Source organism: Oenanthe melanoleuca, chromosome 3 (genome assembly GCF_029582105.1).
Source record: "Oenanthe melanoleuca isolate GR-GAL-2019-014 chromosome 3, OMel1.0, whole genome shotgun sequence".
In the NCBI taxonomy this organism is placed as follows: domain Eukaryota; kingdom Metazoa; phylum Chordata; class Aves; order Passeriformes; family Muscicapidae; genus Oenanthe; species Oenanthe melanoleuca.
Window position 1 is genome coordinate 16,885,805 of NC_079336.1, and position 17,202 is coordinate 16,903,006.

General features: G+C 36.6%; 1 protein-coding gene across 1 annotated transcript in view; it reads right to left on the minus strand.

The window, feature by feature from the left end:
- Positions 1 to 1,996: 1,996 nt before the first annotated feature.
- TRAPPC12 (trafficking protein particle complex subunit 12) overlaps positions 1,997 to 17,202 on the minus strand; it is a 48,793-nt gene continuing 33,587 nt past the window's right edge. Inside the window, exons 8-12 of the mRNA XM_056488925.1 lie at positions 16,459 to 16,532; positions 9,713 to 9,811; positions 4,611 to 4,711; positions 3,740 to 3,827; positions 1,997 to 2,337 (exon numbers count right to left, since the gene is read on the minus strand). Coding sequence (XP_056344900.1) covers positions 2,095 to 2,337; positions 3,740 to 3,827; positions 4,611 to 4,711; positions 9,713 to 9,811; positions 16,459 to 16,532 — 605 coding nt within the window. The 3' untranslated portion in view covers positions 1,997 to 2,094. The remainder of the gene's footprint in view (positions 2,338 to 3,739; positions 3,828 to 4,610; positions 4,712 to 9,712; positions 9,812 to 16,458; positions 16,533 to 17,202) is intronic.

Here is a 17,202-nt window from a genome sequence, read left to right on the forward strand (position 1 = left end):
CTCTCAGCATCTTTGAGAACAATGGTGGTCACATATTAGGAGTTCTTTTTACCTCCAAAGAAACCCCATGCCAAAGAAAAGGGACCTATGCTGAAGAAAATATACTACTAGAATAAAAAAAAAGAGTACAGGGAGTAACATACCTGATCAGATTAACAGCTGTAACAAAAGGAAAACGACAGTGAATTCAACTCAGTTATCAATGTAAACTGAGAATCTGTCCAGTTATTGTTAAACCTTGTCTAAAATCCTATCAGCAATTAAAACAAATGTAAACCCTTATAAAGGATAATACCAATATAACTACTTCTAATTTACTATTTCGATACTCACTAAAGTTATGTAAATGGTGTTTAAGCCCAGCTGAAGCAGGTGGTGCTGAATATTTCATTTTTGAGTTTAGTAGTGGTACCTCAGGACAAGTCTACCCAGGTGCTGCACAAGTTTAATTCAGATCCAGCTGTTCAACCTAGAGGCCAAGTCAGAAACAGAAATACCAACTGCTTTCATTTTTTTTCAGTTGATTGGTACACAACTTGTACACAACTGTTGTTGTTTCAGTGTACAAGTATAGCCTGTCAAGCAGAAATATACTGTAAAAATGGAGAAAATTCTGTTTCTGTATAAGCTGTAGGCTAATGTCTTTTCAGGTGACCAGTGACTTTGCAGCATCCTTATGTCTCTGCACATCTAGACTGCAGAAGCTTTTAAACAACCTGACTTTTGAGGACAACTGTTTGGCCCCTGTACAGTATCTCCACATAGGCAAGCATAAAAATGAGTTATTGGTTACTGAAAAATACAAGTTGGGGTATTTAAAGGGAGTGAGAATTAATTGATGGATATGGTATTAAAAATGTAACACATTTATAGAATTGTCCTATGGCAGTGATTTATGACAAGAAACTAGTTCAATTGCTAAGCATTAAATCTCAAACAATAGACCACCCCTATGAACAGATGCATATATTGTGTTCATGTATGAGTGGGAGCATCTGCATTGAATCTTTATGATACAGATGAAGGGAGAAATGTAGGCAGAGATGTGAAATACACTGGTATCACAGTGGTACTGTGATTCCAAAAATCTGTGTTCTGAGGGATGCCAAAATCAGTGTATGCTGATACTGCTGCATCACTGATAACTGCCTTGTGTCCTGAACCCCATTTGCTTCCACTCTGTGCGGCCTAACCCTTAGACACCTCTGCCTCAAGCTCTGCATCATTTTCCCTGGGAAGTACTTTGTGCTTAGTGTTTTTGCTTTATGATGGGAGAGGAACTGAGCTGGAATCCACAGTGTTTCCACTCCAACTGGCACTGCTCCTTTCTCTATCCAGCAGAATGCCAGAGTGGAGCAGCTTTGCAGAATCCACGTTTTAATCTAAAAGATTTAATAGTAACACAAAACCAAAGTACAGGGAGATAATTTAGTCCCTCATACTGTGGGAAACTGACACTGTGCAGGACTCTAGGACTCCCTCACATGCTCTTGGACATGTCCCTGTGGTACTGGGACTTGGGCCAGATGGCCTCCAGCAGTTCCTCCCAACCTCAGCCATGCTGTGACCCTGAATGGTGGTTATCAAGCAGCCTCCTCTGACAGCCACAGACACACACAGGTATTATATTCAGGAGTCTGACTGGGACAAATTAAGCACACGCAGTAGAAGCAAATGAAGAGAGGTGCATTCAGAATTTCCGTAATACATGTACTGATATTCTCTCAACTCCTAGCTGATGAAATAAGCTCATGTGGCTTGCTCATTGACTACTGAAAAATCACCAAGACCACATAAAGTTAAATTCAGTTTTTCTCATAAAAGAATCTGAGTAGTAGATTGTGCATATATATAATATATATGATAGTGCACTGTAATGAGGAATAACTGAACAGTAACAGACCTGTAGGGATGAAGCTGGCTCTAAGTCAGCACAAAGTCTTTGCAATGACAGGCCTGTTAGAGATGACAGGTTCTGTAGTAATGCCACTGAATATTCATAATTGAATAGATTTTATTTCACATTTACACACTGGTGAGAGTATATACAATTTAAAAAATCAGCCTTGCTGGAAAAAATTAGTTGGAAACGATCTATCCTAACTTGAGACACTGAGTATTAAAGCTATCACCCTCTTTGATAGCTACAGCCTCTAGAAGTGCCTGCTTCTTCTGCATACTGCGAGATGACTCCAGTTCATACATAGTGGTCAGGTTGAAGAGGACACTCTCATGAAGGTAGTGCTGAGGGTCCTGCTGAACCATTCCTTCCAACTGCCGGAGGGAATCCTTCAGTTTCCCCAGATAAAGAAGACAAACAGCAGCATTGTTGTTAGCCTAGTGAAAAACATATTGTAAATAAATAGTTTATAGATATATATATATGTATGTATTTACAAGTGATGAGTGAGAAGGAAAAGAAGTCTAGCATCTGCAGTTACAACATATTTACTGCATGCTAAGAATTACTATTCTGTATGCTAAGAATTACTATTCTGCATGTGTGTGCAAAACTAATATATTATTGATTATGTAATGCTATCCTTTTCTTCTTATAATTCTCAAGATTTACCCTCTGCCAGTACAACCTGCTGACTTCTAAAAGCTGAAACTCTAAAAGATAGTCTAAAATGAAATATAAATAGTATAGGACATTAGTCAGTTAATTCTGAAAGCCAAGTGAAACAAATTTCAGAAACCACATGAGTCTCTACATGCAGTAATTTTCATAGATTTTTAAAAAAAAATTACTTCACAATATTTTCAGAAGTGTTTTTCTCTCTCTCTGGCTTACATGTCCACATAAGAACAGGAAGATTCTTTCTTATCACAAAAGCATCTACATCTGACTTCACGTAAACCTAGCAGATAGGGCAGTCTAAATACATAATAAATGATCAAGTCAGGTTCCATTTTCCTTACCACACAACACAGGTTTTATGAGTTACTGAAAGATATTGTACAGAAACAGTACAAAGTGATATAACATGTTTAGCACCAGAAACTTTCATATTTTTCTGAAAGCTACAGATAAAGGAAGAACATGGCCTTTTAGAAAAAAGTATTTTTCTGTCAATTCAGGAAACCTTACTGATCTTGTGTGATTTATAATACACACAATTTTATAGCCTGCAAAATAATGCAATTCACATGTTCCCTAAACTCAGTCCATTCAGTCTGTACATGGCCTTGGAGCAGATTACTGGGGGTAAGCTGTCTGACTTCTCAGGAGCACTCTTATATGACCGTGCACTGAAAACTGCCAGGTGTAAGAAACCCAAAGGTAAATAAACAGCTCTTTGATCTCAGTTTGTGACAGGAACCCAAGGTTCTGATATGCAATGTGTTAAAAATTTCATATTTAGAATTACAATATCCTTTCAATGTTGTGTGAAATCAAGTTAATTTTATACATGTTGGCAGCTGCCGTTTCTTTTTCTGACATGCAAGTCTATGCTAAAAACAGTGAGTGCAAAAAAAAAGTACTTTTGCAAAGATCTCATAAAAGAAAAGTGTCTTGGAATTTCTACAGGCATGCCTAAGTATTCACGCCCTTCATACAGACTGGTTCTTAATTTCCCATTCCATTTCCCTTATGTATATTGAAAACCTTTTGGCACACATGCCACATTTTTCTGTAAAGCTCTGAGAATACTCTGGGTACTAATTAAATCCATGCATGAAGTATTATGAGAATAATTTAGGTGCTCATTATATATGTAGCAATTTGAAGATTTACCACAGCATTTGATGAGTCGATCCTTAAAATTTCTGTGAAAAATCGATGAGCTTCTGCAAAATTATTCTGACCAAGGTGGAGAAATGCTCTAGAAAGTAAGTGACATATATAAATGAGTTCTCCTCATAAAGCCAAGGTAATAATACATTTAAAAAAGAATGGACGCCATTTTTTATTTTTCCTGTTACAGATGTGAGAGTTTCTGACATTTATTCTTCACAGTGTGGAGACACTGATTTACAGACAAATGGAATGACAACTTGGATCACTCAGCTACTGTATTTTCTGCCACAAAAGCAACAGTCTTCATTGTGTTTTTATTAATTTAAATGCAGATACTCTCTTCCCAGAATTATTTCTCTTCATGAAATCAGCCATATAATTTTCAGAGCACTTTTGAATAGTATCTTCTAAATATATTAAGCCAATGTGCTAACCATTGCAAAGTGAGTCTCCCATCACACAGCTCTATTTACTACTGTGTGTTCAAGCATCCTTTGAAGCTACTGGGTGGTACTTTCCTGACAGATCTGATTATAGGATAACTGCCCAAAATAACTTCTCCTCTCCTTAGAGTTATTTATGCAAACGTATATTGAAAAAACACAGTGAAAATATGCAGTGCCTGAAAGAATGAGAAAAAGCTTTGTAAAATCAACTGAAAGATTGCAGTTTCAATGCAGGATAATACAACTGTACCAAGTTATAGAGATCTCCTGAGTCTGTATGCCATTCAGTCTCACTTATGACAGATGAAGTCCCATAGAAGAGAGAAAGAGAACAGGATTGTCTCACAGGTAATTTAACAATCACCTTGCATACTTTTAGAACTACATTTTAAGAAGTTTTATTTAGCTATTAAATTATCTACCTGTTCATTAAAACCATAATTTGGCTCTGTAGTCCATCCAATTTGTGAGCTGCTTTCTCAACATCTTGAAAGTATTTTTCTGCAGTTTTTATGTCTCCAATCTAGACAGAAAAATCGTAAGTAAGTCATTACAATAAGAAGAAAAGAGCTACATCCTGATTAAATCTTATAAGGACACAAAAGCATATATAACATATCGAAGTCCATTAACAATCTCTACACCAAGGTGACTGGGTAACACCTGTTACCAAACAATGTATTTGAAGAGCCATGTTAAGGTAATAAAAAGCACCCCAAAAGCACATTCAGTTTGCCCAAGGCAGTTTCACAGTTGGGGCTGTGGAGCTCTCATGGACTGTAAGACAGGGACCCCATATACTCATTTAGCTCCTTTGTTGTAACTAACTCCACAGTTCAAAAAAGCAGCTGAAAACGAGAAAGGTCAGAGTTACTTCCAATGAGATGGGGCATTAGTCCACAGGAAGAGAAGACAGACACAGTGGCCTTGTAGGTAGCACAGGATCCACACCTGGTCAACCCACAGCCTCTGGGTCATAGTCAGGGGCCACCAGGCAACTTCAGTGCATCACACCACCTGTCAGAAAACAACTCCAGTACAATGGGCCACTGAGGATATTGGGAAGATGGTCCATTTGCAGATTAAAAAAACATCTAAGAGTGAGGTGAGCAGGATGAAGGAATGAGAGATTTGAAAACTGGTATAAAAAAGTAGAAATTGGACGGGGGGTGGAATGGGCAAGGGGATTCACCTAAAGGTGTGTCACATACATTGCTTTTTGAGATAAAAAAAAATACTTGAGGAAGGCCACTTATTTGGAAAATAAGTTAGCAGAATGTTTTTTATGCTGGAGAGATGGAAGAAGATGAAAACTTACTACTGGGCAAAATAAATCTATCAGAATATATCAAAAGGAGTAAAATTAAACTAGTTCGGAAGCATAAAGCCATGGAAACCAGGTAGTGCTCAGGTGGGGAAATTCAAGGGGGCCCTCAAGAGACCACCCATTTGTTTAGGAACAGTATGAAAAATGTTTGTGACAAATGTGTTGAAGTCTCCTTAATACTCTCAGATGGTGCATATTACACATTTAAGTCTTCTTAGGAAACTTAATCCAGAATTCTTAAATTGCCCTAGCATTAGAAAATACCTTCTATCTTATTGCACTTTTTACCTCAGCTTTTTGTTCTGTCCATAATGGTAGGGGAGAATGTACAATGGTTCTTTTTTTATAGTTTTTTAATACTTGAAAATTTTTCTTCCCCTTCTAAAATGAGAATAAATTTTCAGGCTAAGCAGTGTTTATCCCTTTCTCATAGATAATGCTGAAACATTATGGTTCACATGTGAATATGAATTTTTTTTTTACCCCAAGTATCTGGAAGTCCAATTTGTTTACCCTTGTGTAGTTTTCTGCAGGAAATAGGCTTGTTGTTGCTTCTCATTTTGTATTTGTATATTACTCCCAGTCTTTGGTAGCATTTTGCCTTTGCTGTTTGAATCAAAGCCAATTAACATTTCAGCTTCTAACTTGTCAAAATTATTTTGCATTTTCTGATCCTGCCCTTCATAGTGGCTGTATCACTCCCAGCTTGGCATCATCTGTACATTTTACAAGCATGCTTCACATTTCATCATACAAATACTACCTAAACAGAAGATACAAACACTACAAACCCTAAAGAGATCCTTGTGGAAAAGATCATCTAGCAATGACTTCTACTCATCAGCAAATGACTTTCCAATTGCACTTTTCAGAGACAGCAAACATCCATTCATTTGAAGGCTTCATCTACATTTCTTCCCAATTTGCTTATGGGAATATCACAGTGGCAGTACCCACAGCTCTACTAATACCACTAACTGCTTCACCTCTAACCACAAGATTTATCCCTTGTCAACAAGGAAATTATCCTTCTTTACATTTAGGATATGATCCAATTGAAGACTGCAGTCAAAGACGCTACTGTTAATCTACCAAACATTTCTGAAATACCTGTTAATAGTCTTTTTCTAACGAAACAGATGCATTTCTTCCAGACATAACTGGACTCAAAACGAGTATTATTCATTCTAAAATACCATACATTCAGTTATAATAACAAAGGATAGAACTTCTCTCTATAAATCCCACTGCAGATGTAAACCACCAAGAAAATAATTACATTTAACTAGAGGATAATGCTGGCAAAGCGTAAATGAATCTGTCCTCGAGTATTTTTAGCCTGGGAATCCCTTAACCATGAGAACAATCAATTTCTAAACCGGTTTGTTATCCTGGGAGCTTGATGAGTCCAAATCTAGTAAGCTTTGATACTAATCACACATTATATGTGACCATGAATAGTTCTGATTTCTTAGCAGCATCTTGTGTCTTCTCAGCAAACATGCCACACTCTTAAATCTCACTTTCCCACAGAGGGGAAACAGTTTAGTTTTTAAATTTTTTTGTGGGAAAGATAATTTAAAATAAATAACTAGTTTTAATTAGTGATTAAAGTAATTTAACCAATTTAAGTGATCTTTATCACTTATTCACTTATCACTTTATCACTTATTTAATTCAGAAAATATAACTTCAGTATCTAATAATAATTAGCACATCAAATGAAAATGGAGATTCTACTGTTTACCTCAAATAATCATATTCTCTAACAAGAAGTCTCCAATATACTACGTGCTTAACTTTTTTGTTTGTCTGGAAACCAAGATTATTTTTCTTCTAGAAATTTTTTATTGCTTTTGACTCAGTTTTTCAGCAATTTATTGCAGAAGTTAAGGTCAGGCAGCTTTTAAAATTTTTTCTTAATGTACTTATTCAAATGGAAATTTTGGATAGGTCAGGTAGTGAGAGCTACACAATATAATCCCAGAGACTAAAATGTATTCACTGTTTCTCTATTTCATGTGAATTTCTGTTTTACAGGTCAGGTGACTGCTGAAAGAATTACAGTCCTTATGAAAATTTCTTTGTGAGAGCCTCTGTCTTTTCCTCCATTCTGCACTTCTATAATTCTCATTTCCCACTTTTTAAGGCAACAGCCAAAGGCCACACATCAGATCTAGACCTCCTTATGTTCCACTTACATGTGAAGATAAAGAGGACATGATGCCTTAGACTAGTTAGCTCAATTTAAGAAAAAATAAATCAAAGCAAAAGAAATAAATAAATAAAGCAAAGTTTCACATGATGAAAAAGGTTGCAACTTTTTTCTGTTAAACTCCTGAATTACACTTTGTTCTACTTTATTGCTTTGTTTCATATGCATGATTGTCTACTGTCAAACAGTGGCTGCAACTCGTAAGCAACTGGAATCTGGCTGCCTTACACCCCTCTTGGTAAATGTTCAAAGTTAGCAGCACAGTCTGAGTTATTTGGGAATTACTACTTGTTTTTGAGAAGTTGTGACATTTGAATATGAGAAAATTGCTGTTCTGTATTACCTGAAAGACATTTTAGTTTTTTCCATAGAGTGCCTTCTCCAGAGTGCACACTTACCACAGAATGATCTCACCAAAATGATGATGCCCAGGACTGCAACACATTTATTTTTCTTGAATTCAAATGGCTTGGTTTTGATTACCTGGACACTGCCTATTTATCTTAATGTATCAAAATCTTACATCTGCTGCACCAGTATCCCCCAGACAGAGCTCAACATTTTGTCACAGAAAAAGACAACAAACCAAGCAATAAAACCTTATCTCATTAAGGTGCTAGAAGAAAGGAAAACATTTGAATTTAGAAATTTTTTTTTTTAACTTCTAATTAGGTCACATGAAAATATCAAGGACTCCTCATAACCCTTTTTGCTATGCCCAGATCTGACAGTAAAACCCCTCAGAACTGGAGCCCTGTTGTCACAGCCAGCATTGTGGAGGTCAGTGATTTCAAATGATTCTGTAAATTACAAGATGCTTTCCTCATGGGAATGAAAATCTCTTCATAGTAAATGGAACGACAAACAGACTTTGGGTGTGACATCATGGCAGACACTCTTGTCAGAAAGGCAGTGGCAGTTAACAGACCCAGTCATTTTCCCAGTAAGACCAGAACTATTAATAACTTGTACTGCCTTTAGTATTTTGCATATTTACAGTACCATTATTTAATACGCATAATTATTATGTTCCCAATGTAGGTAATAATTAATGCACGCAGTCAATATCATGAAATTGCTCTACAGTGATGGAGATCCACTTTAAAATAGAGACTTTTAAAGACAGACCTGTCTAACACATTGTGAAGCCATGCTCCTGCTGAGAACTGAAATTCCATAATTGAATCTGAATGACAGTCCATGATTTCAAGCAAGCAGTGTTAATAATTATGTATTAAATGACTCAATTTCAATATAATTTTATGACAGGAATGTCACAAACAAGATCATTTGTAAATACTTGACAATCCAAAATTAGATTTATCATTAACAACAGAAGTAGATAAAAGAGGAAAAGTTTGAATTATTAGTATCGAAATATGAAAGAACTGCAAAGAATCTGTGGAATACTAAAAATTTTAAAAATCAGAGCTAAGTAGCATCATTTTCTGAAAAACAAAAAGACATCTATTTTTATTTATCATTAAATACAGTTACATGGACATTAATGATGCTGGTTTTTTTCTTTAAGGTGCCCTCCCCTGTCTTCTCAGGGATATGATCTGGACAAAAGAAGGACACTTCAATTTTTTCTAGATGAAGATAGCAGTTATACAGTGTGACTGAGAGTTACATGCAGTTTGAAGCAGTGAGACATGAGATTTTTAGTGATACTGTGTCTCACTAATGTCAATGGGAGCTTTACCCTTAGTTTTAGGGAAAGCAGAATGTCACTTTTTGAATAAAACACTAGCATAACTTTGTACAGCATGCTCTTTGTTTGCTAATGCACTTTTAATACTATAGGTGTTTCATACTGTCTAATTGTACCTAAAATGACATGGTAGAAGGGTTTTTGTTTTGAGCACTACTACAATTTGACATGTGCCCTACAAAACAGCTGTAGTTTTAAATGCAGTGATTATTCTCTACACAGCTATCAATAGCAGTATCACCTAGCAAATTCAGAATAAAATGCATACCTGAAGGAAAATCCTTCCAATTCCACTCAGCAACTGAGGCTCTTGCTGTGGGTAATATTTGATGACAGAGTGGTAAGCATCTACAGCCAGCACGTAGTCCTAAGGGTAAAAAGCATACAATCAGGTATTTAAGCTCAGAATACTTCAGCCTTTGTGTCACCTTCTTTGTAAAGACATAGTCCAACGGAATTAAAGTATTTGCACCTTGTCATGGGACAGAATTTCTATCAATCACTGTAAGTACTACTAGTAGCTGACTACACTGGTTTTAGTTATACTGGAACTGCATACATAGGGGATCTTTCTTTTTTTGTTTTTTCATATTCTTTTTGTAGCTAAATGCCACAAACTAAACCTCTGAACACTTACTCTTCATCTTAGATTATGATTTAGGATGAAAGGCAAGCACCTTCTGTGTGACTGGGGGTATACATACTTGAGAAGTGTCTCATGTTCCAAATATGTGTATAATTTACATGGTTTAACAAACTATATTCCAAAGCTTTGTGAAGTGCCTGTACACATGCTCTTGTGAAAAACATCACATGACAGAAACTGCAATTCCTGCACATCTTCAGATGACAAACTAGCACTACTACCAAGGGAAATAAGACATTTTCCCTTCCTCCACCCAAACTGTTAGGTTTTTACTGCATAAAAATCTAAATAGAAAAGTATTTAGGCTAAAACTAAGTGAGGGGAGGACTAGCTCTGATCTTCAGAAAGCTTTGCAAGTGACACCACATTGGCATTGAGGTCATGCTGGCAGGGGCAGCATTGAGATCTGCCTGCTTAATTTGGAATTCTAGTATACCCTCCAGCTAAGGACCAATGGCAGAAGATTAAATAAATGGGTCCCATTTCCCCCTGGGAAGAAATGCCCATGTGACTGGTTCCTGCAGTTCAGCTGTTGCATGGTTGAACTGCAGTAATTCAGTGACCTCGACAGGACATGCCTTTCAGAGCCTGGCCACATGGTTTGGCAGGCAGAGGTGAGAGGCTCTGCCCATGCTCTCTGCTGAGACAGGCTGTAGCTGTAGGGACATCCACTGGTCCAGGGCTGTGCCAGCCTCAGGTGCTGCAGCCTGGAAAAATGTGAGCAGAGGCAGAGAGCACCCTGCCTTTGCTTACAAGGGCCAGGCCAAGCAAAGGCTGAGGACTCTGTGCTGTAACACTTCAGTGCTTCCCAACAATCCTATCCTTCAACTCAATACAAGAATTGTGGGCATTAGAAAGCAAAGGACAACAGAGAATAATCTTACAAAACTACGCAGACATCTTGGGATTCTCTCTGCCCTACCATTATTCTTGGTCAAATTACAGTACTCATTTAACTTGTCCCTAGTGTGATCCATTTAACTTGTCCATAATGTGATCACAGCTAATAGTAAAGGTTGTTTTTCTTCATCTCCTGTTTAGCTTAAGGAAGCAATGTTCCCCAGGTGTAATGAATTTCATTTCCTAGGGATGCATTTAAAAGGATTAAAACCTGCATCTAGTTCTGAAGTCCTCAGCACAAGAAACACATGAATGGAGCAGGTCCAGAGGAGGGCAACAAAAATGGTGAGAGGGCTGGAACATTTCTCAAAAAGGAAGGCTGAGAGAGTTAGGGTTGTTCAGCCTGGAGAAGAAAAAGCTCTGGGGAGACCTCACTGCAGCCTTTCAGCTTATATATCAGGGCCTGTTGTAATATGACACGGGGTAATGGTTTTAAACTGAAAAGAGGGTTGATTTAGACTAGATATAAGGAATTAATTTTTTCCAATGAGGGCAATGAAACACTAGAACTGGTTACCCAGAGATATGGAGGATCCTCTATCCCTGCAAACATTCCAGGTCAGATTGGTTTATGCTCTCAGTAATCCCATCCAGTTCAAGAGGTGCCAGCGCATGGCAGGTGTAGGTTAGACTAAAGTTGTAGAAACAGACTAAAGGTCTCTCCTGACCCAAACCATTCTCTTTGAAACATATTGTTTCATACAAACAAAAAGTCAAGATAAGTCTTTGGAGTCTGACCTGTATATGAGACAAATTACATGTCCTGTAATAGGAGATGAGTTAGCCCAGAAAAACCCTCTGCAGGACCTTTCTTTTGCAAACAACTTATATACTGTGTGTATAATAATTTATTCTGAACAACTGATTATTAACATTTAGAATTTATTACAATTCTAATGTGCCATGACAAGTTCATACTTATTGTTGATAATAAAAAGAGTTCAGAGGAAAACCAGCATGCCACGTTCATAAGTGTATTTATTTAAATGCTGCTGTATTTATCATTCACAACTCAAATGTGATGAAATTAAAGCAACCATAATTTTTCACAAATTTATGATTTAGGAAAACTTCAATTTTCATTATTACAGCTCTCAGTAAAGGACTTAATTGATCACGGAGTATAACTGTGTTAGGCAGGCATAAAAAACTTGGAATAGGGACCCAAAGCCAAAAGCAAGGATGGCCCCAGGATGAAACTGTGAAACATCTTAATTCTAAATACAACCTCATTCTGTGGTCACCTGTGGATCCCACAGTGAGTTTAATATGCATTTATTATTCACCCCACACTACAATGAAAGCATTAGAGAAGATTTCTTGAATATATTACACGTGATACAGAATGATACTATTCTGTGGTGGGTTATAGTGGCATCTTATCTGGCAGCTCCTTCTCATGGAGCACATAGACAAATAGATGATATTTGGTCTCACTAAAAGTCTGTTGTCATTCACAATTTTGCTAATATGGTATAATACAACAAAGATTGTCTGAAGGAATGATAAATACACTGCCTCTGAGGAGTGAAGTCTTGATTGATACAAGGTGTGGTTGTGAGGAGTAAAACATATTAAGTATTGCCAGTAAAAAACCAAATGACTACAGCTTGTGATCTTAAGACTTTGAGATGGGGCTGACATATTGTCATGGTCTTTAATTTAAAAACATTAAGAGCCTTCCAGTCTTCCATACCTTAGTAAAAAAAAAATCCCAAAAGAAGGTCTGAAGTTACACTATTTAGGATATAAATAATAATTAGCCTATTGTTTTATAACTCAGTACCTCTTTTATTATGAAAATTTGGGGCTAACATTACTTATACTAATCCAAAATATTTCTAGTAAGTCACTGGACCTGCTTGCTAGAGTATGTTTTTCCTTCAATGCACCACAGTATAACTGTGCTTCCCTTCATGGTCACTGCATTACATATTTTCATATTTCCCTCATCACCACCCTAAGGACTTAATTAGAAATAAATATAAAGGACCATAATGTGTAGAATGCTGAGAGTAAGTTCAAGAAACCTTAGACTAAAAATCTTACGTTACAAGGAGTGGATAGTTCATAAATACTTTGTTCTGGGGAGAGAGGACAGAGATAACTTATCCTTCCTCTGTATCTAGTGCAGTTGTGGAAGGGTTATGAAAGCAGAGATTCACAGTGCTGTGAATCCAGAGAGCTGTACTGCAGCACTCAGGCAAAAGACATGATGATTCATGCAGTCTTACTCTTTTAAATCACAGAGGAACCAAAGTCCTCAGGCATCAGTCCCTTGTGTCACTAGCACAAGCTGTTACCTCCTTCTTGGTACCATTTTAATTGTATTATATACCCAGATGAAAATAAATTTTAATGCTTTTGTTTTATGAAGCGCAAGTTCTACAAAAGCTAAGACAACACTGAAGAAAACTAAAAAGCACAAAATGTGCCTTTAATTAGAGTGCATTTGTAATATATAAGGAAAATACTTAAGTGTTTATTCCTTAGAGAGATAGAAGTCTGATAAGATAATGTCAAAAGCGATTTTAGCTCAGATGAAAAGAACTTTAAAAGTTTTAAAAACACTTCCACAGTGAATTAGTAAAGTGACAAGCATTTTGCAGATAGACTTCTGAAATGAAACCATGTACGTCATCAGCTGTATGTTAAATTAATATTCCCTTCATGCTGCTATATTGAGTAAGTGCTTTCATAGTGAGTGACATAAGCCCACAGTTCTTGTAAATGGAAGTCGACAGTGACAGGTTCCATGGTCTCCCATTCTCCTGCTGTATTTCTGCATCTTTCCTTAAGTTGCCCCTTGTTCACAGGAAAAGGGAAAGCTCTTCGATATCAATTGATACAACTGTGATCCACCATTTCTTTGTAATTTGGTTAAATCCAAAAAGAAAGAAGGTAGAAAGAAAGTAGAACCCATTTAGAAAAGGTTATACAAAGAAAGGGTGATGAACAGGAAAGAAAGACTGCCTTGAACTGCTACCAAACTGTTACTGGTCACACGGATAAAGGGACACAGCAAACAGAGTTCAGTACCTAGGAAAGATATTCCTAGGGTGTAGGAGACATGACTGATTTCCTATGTCTGGATGAATCACTTTGCCTGAACTCACTACCTCCAAAATAATATACTACTCCATCTCAAAATTTAAGATGTTTATGAAACAAATGAGGCATAATTAAAAAGGCAAAAATTATTGTATTACCTGAACAGAATTTTTTGATTCAGGTAAGTAATGTAGAAAAGATATGACATAAAATAAACCTAATTAAGAGCTGAAGATAAAGAAAGCAGATTTAAATAGTTATAGGGCCAACATCTAATCAAAGTGGTTTTTTTTTTTTTTAATTTTCAGCTGTCAATCCTGACAAGATTGTTCCCTGTTAAATAGTACTGTTGTTTTTTGGCCAAAGAAAGAAGTCAGTAAAAGTAAGATAATATGTTGGGTATTTTTTCTTCATACCGAAGTAACACACTTTTACTTTAATAAATTATTATCATTATCATCATCAACTACTTGCCCAAGGTATTCCATCACCCACCAGTACCTGGGAATGAAGCAGTGTTGCAATATTGTAAATGGTCACTAGATGGCAATAGATGGTGCTAACTTGGAGAAAGAAATCGTTGCTTTTTCTTACATTACATACACTTGAAACACTTGAATAAAAACAAATGCAGTTTTTAAAATATATGGTACAACAGCAAAAAGGGTGGAACCGTGTTAATTTAATATAATTGTTCATGGCAGAACTTACAAAAGTGTGTTTAAAACTTATTTGAATAGATCCATGCTGAACACTCTGGAAGGTGGAGAAGATGACTACAGTACTGCCTGCATGTTAGAATGATCTGGGCATATTCCCTAAAACTGAAAGACTCACAAGTACTCTACAGCCAATGCACTGAAATGCAAATTTCAGATGGAAGTAATTATGCATTAACATGCAATTGTGGGTAATTTGGAAGTTATTGTGAACCCTAAATTTCTGTGAGATAGGCCCTAAATACAATTGATCTTAAGAAGTATACAAGATGCAGTATTTCTGAAAAATAATTTCCAAAAAGATGATAATTGGTATTTACAAATATATTTCTGTTACTCAAAGAAAATAGCACTAACAAGACCAAACCAGAGGAAGGTGAGAACCGAGTGTGCATGTAGATTTGTGTGTACATGAAAAACTTGAGTTAAAAAAGCATTCACAGCAAAAAGTAAAGTGAAGTTCTTGAAAATATATATACCAATATTTTTTTATTTGTATATTCTTCTTTGTTTGGGATAGCAGCTCATGCTTTTGTTCACTTGATTACTGAAAAAGAGAATGATTTAAAAAATGAACCTATGTCATGCACCTACTTTAAAAGACAAATTGTTTTAATGAGCAATTATTTATATGCAAGACAGAAATGTTCTTATTACAATATAATCATGAAAACAAATGTGTTTGCCCTAATTCTCATAATGAAAATATTTTATTTCATGTAAAGCTGTATAGATGGCTCTTATATTAAAAAAGAAAAAAAAAAGAAATAAGAAACCATACTTTTTTGATGTATTGTTATATTAAGAATGGTGCCTTGTTTGGGAATTAGCTCAGTAAACATCAGAGGATCAGGTCTGGCATGACCTTGGGCAATTGAAGTGCAGGGAGCCAGGAGTGCAAATCTTGGTCTGTGAAGATTCTACTGCTGACAGCCCTGCTCCAAGGCTGTTGCTGCTAATTGATTTGTAAAGCACAGTTAAGCTCAGGATAACAGCAGTTTGCTGCAAGAATGGTGACACCCCTGCTTTCCTGACCACAACATGATCGGCAGAAGTCATTTCATTTCTACTTCTTGAATACAAGGAGAAGCTAAGAGTGTTGGACCAAACAGAGTACAACTGGCTAAAAAACTTAAGGAGGAATCAAGGGGGGAAAACCCCAGCAGTGAAAGCTAGTCATTTTTGCTCTTACTGCCTTCTCTTCCACCCCTACCCAATAGTGAGGATTTAAACTTGAAAGAAGACATATTACAAGTGAGATCAGTTGACAAGCAAGGATGTATTTAGATGTGTTGGATCTCTATCAGATACAAAAGTTACAGCATTATTAAATCTCACAAGCAGAGCAACACTCCTAGTGCAGTTTGAAAAAGGCAGAGCACATAATTGCTTTTAATTAGAGCATTTAGTTAAGTGTTTGAAAAATTCAATTTAAAAATGCAAATTCTGTATTGTTATTGCATGTACTCTAGGATGATTTGGGGAGAAATAAGTACAGATATGTTCCCAAAGAATATTACTGCAAATAGCTATCTATTAAATAAGACATTATTAAGACTAATTAATTCTTCACTAAGCAAAACCTTCATGTACTGTCAGGTAGTCTTCCCTTATCTCTGCACCAGTAATTCACTTGCATTTTCTCTGCCCTTCTATTCTGGAATATACGGTACCTCTGCAGTTCTGCCACCCACGTACCTTCATCATTAGCAGACAGTTTGCCATGGAGTACATCACCCGGCCCAGACGTGACCTCCACAGCTGAACAGAGGCTGCAAAATAAGAGCAGCTTGTGAATTTGCACAAATAAATTAGAGGTTCTTTCTTGCCATCAATTACTGGTCTTATAAATTACGATTTTGAAAGGTCCCCCTCGTTAACACCACTGGGTTTTAGCCTAGAATTTTTAATCCTCAGCCCTGCTGCAGCATCAGAGAATTCTGCATCTCTCCATGGGAATTGCTCAAGCAGCTCTGGGTACCATACACAAGGCAACAACACAGAGCAATAGACAGTCACTCAGCTCAGGCCAAATATTGAACACTGAAATAAGCCACTCATTCTCCAACATCAGAGCAAAAGGTGCATAAAAAGATTCAAGTAATAATGAGCAACAGTTTAAAAACATGTAATCTACAGCATTGAATGTGATAAATTAAAAAATCAAACATAACTAGAATGTCATTTCAGAGCCAAAACAGGCAGAGTGAGAAATGCCTGAGTCTGGGTCTGTTTGTGCTTGCCTCTGGCTGAGAGATATGTTGAAAAAAATCTGCCAAGCTTGTCTGCTTTCCCTATTCTCCTGGAGCTTGCAGGCATTAAAAGCTGCAGCAGATTTCTCCCTCTTGTTTTGCAGACAGGCTCCTGATGTTGTAAGAGAACAATTCACACAGACCCTTATTTTCTCTCGTGTTACAGTACTATAGATTATGCTAGAAATAT